General features: G+C 33.5%; 1 protein-coding gene across 1 annotated transcript in view; it reads right to left on the bottom strand.

The window, feature by feature from the left end:
* Window positions 1-2,471: 2,471 nt before the first annotated feature.
* LOC134283773 (ankyrin repeat and BTB/POZ domain-containing protein 1-like) overlaps window positions 2,472-7,788 on the bottom strand; it is a gene marked incomplete at its 3' end in the record, with an annotated part of 9,178 nt that continues 3,861 nt past the window's right edge. Inside the window, exons 2-10 of the mRNA XM_062766253.1 lie at window positions 7,335-7,397; window positions 6,803-6,858; window positions 6,114-6,258; window positions 4,970-5,129; window positions 4,538-4,583; window positions 3,917-4,033; window positions 3,667-3,791; window positions 3,357-3,449; window positions 2,472-2,654 (exon numbers count right to left, since the gene is read on the bottom strand). Coding sequence (XP_062622237.1) covers window positions 2,472-2,654; window positions 3,357-3,449; window positions 3,667-3,791; window positions 3,917-4,033; window positions 4,538-4,583; window positions 4,970-5,129; window positions 6,114-6,258; window positions 6,803-6,858; window positions 7,335-7,397 — 988 coding nt within the window. The remainder of the gene's footprint in view (window positions 2,655-3,356; window positions 3,450-3,666; window positions 3,792-3,916; window positions 4,034-4,537; window positions 4,584-4,969; window positions 5,130-6,113; window positions 6,259-6,802; window positions 6,859-7,334; window positions 7,398-7,788) is intronic.

The raw sequence follows: 7,788 nt of genomic DNA on the forward strand, positions 1-7,788 counted from the left end.
TGAGAGATGTAAACATTCCCATGGACTCAAGCTTGATTGTGACCTTTGGGTCAATGGGGTCAAAGGTCAAGGTCATTCAAAAACCTTTTAAACTCGACTTTAATACTTGAAGCTGTATCAAGCTAAATATAAAAAAAAACTCTTGGGTAAGGGTCAAGGTCAAAGGTCAAACATCAAACTCAAAGGTCAAGGTTATGTGGCATATATAAGCAATTTAAATACTTTTCCAATGACCTTGACTTTTTGACCTTTGGTGTTGTTTTATTTCTTATAATTGAAAGTTTTCGTTGTTTTTATTTTTATAATTTATTTTTGGTGGAGCTAACATATTTCAAAACTACTAAATAGATGCAATAAAGTAATGGAAAAAAAATTGGAAAGAAAAAAGTTGGAATTTTCGATTTTTCAAATCACATCCTGTAACGACCGGAAGTGACGGCGGAGACATTTATCCGTATATCTGTTCACTCTTCAAGGTTTATTATTCATATAAGTTAAGTTTCTTGATGTGTTACCATAACCAAGATCTGGCTATGTTAACTACTCAGTTGGAGAATAGGAAATCATGAGACCGGAAATCAATTTTTAACAGATATTTCTAGTTACTCTAGACATTTGCAGTCTGAATTACATGTTCTAAAATCATTTCAAATACTCTTTCTATAAAAGATATTTATGGGATTAGTATGATACTCAATTTATGCAGTTTTTCTCTCATAACCGGAAGTTGCCGTTTTTGTTTCTGGTGGGACGGACATATATCAGTACAACCAATAAGATGCAATAATGTGATGCCGAGAAGTATTCCAAAAAGAAAAGCTGAAATTTCTGATTTCTTTTATCACTTCCTGTGACGACCGGAAATGACGGCGAACGATCTTAACCCTTATGAGTTTCCTTACTTATCAAGATCTATTACTCATTCAAGTTTGGCGTCTCCATCTCTTACCGTTTCCGAGATCTCTTTGTGATAACTTCTCATTTTGAGGACAGAAAATCACGCGACCGGAAATGAATTTTACAAAGATATTTGAGGTTACTGTAGACATAAGCAGTCTATATAACATATCTAAAAATCACGACAAATACTTTATGTATAAAAAATATTTATGGGAAAGAAAAATACACAAATTATGTAGTTTTTCTCTTATAACCGGAAGTTGTCGTTTAAGTTTCCGGTGGGACTGATATATTTCAAAAATACAAATAAGATTTTATAATGTGATGCAAAAAATGTTTCACGCAAGAAAAGTTAAAAATTTTGACTTTTGGATCACTTCCTGTGACGACCGAAAATGACGGCGGACAATGGTATCCCAACTGAACTTGCCTACTTATCAAGATCTACCACTTATATAAGTGTGGTGCCTTAATCTCTTATCGTTTACGAGATCTAGCTATGATAACTTCTCATTTTGAGGACAGAAAATCACGCGACCGGAAGTGAATTTTACAAAGATATTTGACATTACTGTAGACATCTGCAGTCTGAATAACATATCCAAAAATCATTTCAAATACATTACGTATAAAAAATATTTATGGGAGAGAAAAATACTGAAAATATGCAGTTTTTCTCTTATAACCGGAAGTTGTCGTTTTTGTTTCCGGTGGGACTGATATATTTCGAAACTACAAACAAGATGCTATAATGTAATGCAAAAAAAGTTTCAAAAAAGAAAAGTTGAAATTTTCGATTTCTTTGATCACTTCCTGTGACGACCGGAAGTGACGGCAGACAACCTTTCCCCGATTGGTTTTGCCTACTTATCAAGATCTACTAATCATATAAGTTTGGTGTCTTAACCTCTTACCGTTTCTGAGATATGACTCGGACAAAACTTTTTTGAAAAAAGCGGAAATTGGACATATCTGACGACCGGAAGTGACTTTTGAAAAACTGAAAACTGCATCTGAAAGATATTTTTACTCTCCATCATCCCTCAAAATTTCATGAGAATCCGTCCAGTCATCTCTGAGAAATCGTCAAAACAAAAAGGCAAAAAAATAATAATAATAATAATAATAATAATAAAAAGAAAAAACAGTAGAATCTCTATAAGGTCTTCCGTCTGAAACGGAAGACCTTAAATAGTGGAAAAGAAACCTAAGAATAACAAGAAGGTCTTCCGCTGAAGACGGAAGACCTTAATAAAAAGAAAAAACAGTAGAATCGCTATAAGGTCTTCCGTCTGAAACGGAAGACCTTAATTAAATTATAATGCATCCAGGATTGAATGATTTACTGTGGTTTCATCAATTTTCGTGGGCATCAATTTTCGTTGATTGTAATAAACAGACGTTTTCGAGGATACATAATTTCCTGGACAAAATCATTGCCTATACAAATGCATATCATTTTTCTTAATTCAATGAACATTTTAATTTGTGAATCTGCTCAACAACAAAATCCTCGAAAATTGGTGCTCAACGAATATAGATGAAACCACAGTAACTGAACAAAGGAATACAAAATCGGGGTAAATATTTACCTCACACGAGTCCTGATAAATGTAGTACATTATCTGGGTAAATATGTCACAGGAAATGTCGTTAAGAGTCATCTGGGGTACATTGCTGTCAGAAACCTCGCTCTCCCCAAAATGATCGATCAGCAGCGCCTTAAAGTAGTCACTTCTACCGCAGAAAAACACCTACAAAAGGGAGATAATCAGGGCCTTAAAGTAGTCACTTCTACCGCAGAAAAACACCTACAAATGGGAGATAATCAGTGCCTTAAAGTTGTCACTTCTACCGCAGAAAAACACCTACAAAAGGGAGATAATCAGGGCCTTAAAGTAGTCACTTCTACCGCAGAAAAACACCTACAAAAGGGAGATAATCAGGGCCTTAAAGTAGTCACTTCTACTGCAGAAAAACACCTACAAAAGGGAGATAATCAGAGTCTTAGAATTGTTACTTTTACCAAAGAAAAAAAAATTACAAATGGGAGATACAGTAATAAGGGCCTTAATAAAGTTAATAGTTACTTCTACTACAGATAAACATCTACATAAAGGGAGATAATCTCAGATTTTATCATGTTTGATGTACATTCAACTGCTAATACATTTGTAATTTTGTGACAATTTCATATATTTGTATGAACATTTTTTTATTAGGAATCAAATTAAATAATTATTATCTTTATTTCTATCATGAATATTTGATAATGTCTGTACCAGTTACTAAGTTTTTAAGAAAATGGTAAAAATTTATAATGGCTTCAAGTTAAAATATAATTTCTCTCTCTCTCTTTTTTGTTTTTTTTAGATATATAACTGAAAATAAAATACATGTACATATATAAGTAAAAGTTGTAATGTGTGACATTAAAGAAGAAATAATCTTCGTACCTTGTGACAGAGAAATTTGTGTCCCTCAACACAGAAACAGATGTCTGGGTAAAAGGAGGCGTATTCTGGTTCAAATGGGAGCTCCCCTTGAACCTACGAAAAAATAAGGAATTAAACGTACTAAAGATCCAGCTTTAGTTACATGAGTGTATTTAGAATGAATGGAAGGATCACACTGGCATATGTCCACTCTATAACTTATAAAATTAAATTGATTTGATATCCATATACAAAAATTAATTCCTGTAAGAAGTTCACAATTTCTTCCTATCTTTCATTCCAATAAACTGGTATGTCAATTAATTCTTACAAATGTAGACAGCTCCCGAGGTAGAGCAAGGTCGGCAAGTCGCCCAAGGTCAAACTGAAGGTCAAGTGAATCTTCTGACCTCTCAATCAGGATATTGGTGATGTTTACTCCTGGTTTCTGCATTTCTGTTAAGATACAGATGTCAAGTGTAAATAGTCTATAAAGGAAAGTAATTACCTGTAGTATCATCTATACATCACTAGGGTTGCTACAGAAGGTTATTTCTCAAACAGTAGACTTAGGACCTCACCATAAGAGCTCTGTTTTTTGTAGGCCTCCTCTATTTCCTTGATGAGGTCCGGCAGCTGACACTGACGAGCCAGTCTCTTACAGTCCTCCACACTGTCTACGTGGGTTTCCAACCGCCCTGAGGATAATCAATCAGTCAATCAATCAGTCTAAGTATCCAAGGCCAGTGGTCAAATTTATAATGCAACATGAATTTACATATTTTTAAGTTTATGCAATTCATTTTTAGAATACAGTGGACCTTCAGATATCCGGACGCCAGATATCCGGATGCTTCAGTATACAGACGATTTTTCATCGGAACAAAATTTTTAAATGTTATTTTGTCTTGTTTAACTGGTGATTCAGATATCCGGATGCTTCACATATCCGGACAATTTGACTGAGAACCAAAGCGTCCGGATAAATGAGGCTCAATGTATATACAACCCTCAGACCTCATTAAAATGATTAAATTAGAAAAAAAAATAACCACAATGCTAATATGATGAGAAGGAGATTTCTATGGAAAAATTAGGTCACATGACTAGGCTAGAGTGGGAGGGACTGAGAGGCTTTTGTTTTAAATCAATAAAAACTTAGGGCAACCATTCCAAACATATGTAATAAGTGTTGTATTTACCTGTGTAGATGTACTGCAGGAGAGACCTGAAGGCCCATGGTACCACCTAAAACAGAAAACTCAGATTAATTAAACAACATAAAGGTAATATCTGACTTAATATTGATATCTGTTAAGTTTTTTTTTGATATCTGATTTGTTACCAGTTTATGTTAGATGTTGATATCTGTTACCAGTTAAATTATGTTTGATATTGATATCTGATTTGTTACTAGCTTGTGATATATTGATATCTGTTAAAAAATTTTTTTATATTGATATCTAATTTGTTACTACACTTATAGTAGTTTGTGACATTGAAATCTGTAAACAGTTTATATTTTTTTAATGATATCTGATACCAGTTGGTGTTTGATATTGATATCTGATTTGTTACTTGTTTGTGATATTGATATCTGTTAACATTTTTTTTTTTTTATTGATATCTGATACCAGTTTGTGTTTGATTATGATATCTGTTCTGTTCTTCCAGCGAGTTCGGAATGACTCTGCGAAATACGGACATCGAGCGCTAAGGATACATCGATGGGCTGGGATTTTTTCTCCGTAGACATGAAATGTCACATCCTCGTGCATTCCCATTTCTAAAAGTCTGTAAATAAACTTAATTATTATTATTTTATAACTAGTATTTCTTAAAGTCTGTAAATAAACTTAGATATTATTACATGTACTTTATAGCTAGTATTTGGTGTTTGTTTTGTTCTATTTTGTACATGTATAACTGTGATGATTTTGGACACTGTTCTGTATGCTCCATTATTACCTAACCTACTATATAAATCATAATTAGGCATTTTGAACTGTTTCACGGTTTACTTTATGTTTTTGTATGATCATGAAACAGTGAACTGTTGACCGGGCCACAGAATGAACTGTTGACTTTTTAAAGCGTCATCGTGATATTCAAGCGTTTTGATGATCACGGCATCACTATTTACCTGCTCTATAATTAATCAGATTTAAATAAAACATACAAACAATCAATTTATTAAGTATAACTTTAAATTAAAAATATTAATTCAATCTTTATATTATGTGTTCAGCTAATTTATAGACAGGTATGTGAATAAACAGTAGTGAAAACTTTTTATTGATTGTTTGTGTGTTTTTATTCCAATTTAATTATAATTATATAGTAGGTTAGGTAATAAAACACTTATTTAATGACTACTTGGTAAAACAGTCAAACTGTTGTCCCGAGGTAGTGGGGGAGACCTGGGAAATTGTTGCCCGAGGCCGAAGGCCGAGGGCAACAGTTTCCCAGGTCTCTCCCACTACCTCGGGACAACATTTTGACTGTTTACCTCGTAGTCATTACATAAGTGTATAATGTGGGCCAAAGTGGTTGAATAAGTATTCTATTCTATATTCTATTATGTCTACCTTTGCAAAAAAAGTGGGGGGGTTGGGGTTAGGGGGGGTTCCAATGCCTATAGAATTCATTAAAGATCTCATGATACCTTTCTCCATTAACTTTAAGCACAAATGTCTTTACAAACAGTGAAAATCAGCTTAGTTATCATAATTTCTTAAACTATCAAAGTAATATTAAGATTTGTAAAATTAGATTGACCTGCGTAGAAATTCCTCATACAGATCTCGGCGGAGTGTTTTGGAGGACACCATGTTGAAGGACCTGAGAAGATTCCGGATTTCATTGTTTAAAGCTCCGTACAAACAGCGTTCACCGTCAAATGTGTTAGCTTCACACCGCGCTCCTACAAGAAAAAAAACATCATTAAACTTCTTTTCCCTTCGCATGGGGATAGAAAACACACCTATTTGGAAAAAATCATATCTCAACATAAAACCATGGCTGTTTCTATATTTATCATTAGGTTATCGAAAGAAAAAAAAAAGCACAATGTGAAATTTTCTATGACTGATATCCACAGTATAAACATGATGAATATGTATGCATGGTCACTAGCTATCTATCATAATACTATTTTATTGATGGTAAATTGTACATGTTTCCATGAAGGCACTCCTGTTTCCTAGCAATATTTTAAACCTTCCTACAATACAGAGCTGGCAACCTACCATTTTTCTGAAAATCTATCATTTTCCAACAAACCTACCATTTTCTAATAGATAAACCTACCATTATCTAATAACCTACCATTTTCAATAGTTAAACCTACCATTTTCTAATAACCTACCATTTTCTAATAGTTAAACCTACCATTTTCTAATAACCTACCATTTTCTGATAATCTACCATTTTCTAATAGTTAAACCTACCATTTTCTAAGAACCTACCATTTTCTAGCAGGTACTGAACAACATCTTTGTGCCCACACAAACAAGCGTAGTACCTAAAACAAACAAAACATGTACACATATTTCAGTTAAAGGTCTCTTAGATTTCTTTTTAAACAAACACATACATGAAAGGTATTCATGAATGACTTTCCTTTTTTTCAGAATCAACTTGATATGAGGTCAATACATGTACATGTATTTAAATTGTGTGAACACTTTCTTGGGTTTATTTCTTTTGACGTGAAAGTCATTCAAATCTACTTATTTGAGTTTATAACCAATTCATTTATATATTCATAAAACTAAAAGAAATATATAATATGCCATTTCAGATAGAGTAAAAGTAAAAGAGTAAAAGAAGAAATGAATTGAGGAACACATGTTTCTTTATCTGCATGTTAATTCTGGAATACAGCCATACATCACCTTCTTTATAGGACATTATCATAAGTAGTATCTTTATCAGCCTATCTCTGACTATTCAGATCTATCTTTCAGTACTTTCAGTACTTTGATTTGTTTGACTTACAGCGGCGTGCTGTCCCACTTGTCTCTCAAGTTGAGCTCCACTTCCTTCTGTTCAACCAGGTACCTGTCAATCAAATTAAAATGTCAACCAGGTACCTGTCAATCAAATTAAAATGTCAACCAGGTACCTGTCAATCAAATTAAAATGTCAACCAGGTACCTGTCAATCAAATTAAAATGTCAACCAGGTACCTGTCAATCAAATTAAAATGTCAACCAGGTACCTGTCAATCAAATTAAAATGTCAACCAGGTACCTGTCAATCAAATTAAAATGTCAACCAGGTACCTGTCAATCAAATCAAAATGTCAACCAGGTACCTGTCAATCAAATCAAAATGTCAACCAGGTACCTGTCAATCAAATCAAAATGTCAACCAGGTACCAGTGTCAATCAAATCAAAATGTCAACCAGGTACCTGTCAATCAAATTAAAATGTCAACCAGGTACCTGTC

Source organism: Saccostrea cucullata, unplaced genomic scaffold (genome assembly GCF_032062105.1).
Source record: "Saccostrea cucullata isolate Sc308-1 unplaced genomic scaffold, CSIRO_AGI_Scuc_v1 ctg5033, whole genome shotgun sequence".
Lineage (NCBI taxonomy): Eukaryota > Metazoa > Mollusca > Bivalvia > Ostreida > Ostreidae > Saccostrea > Saccostrea cuccullata.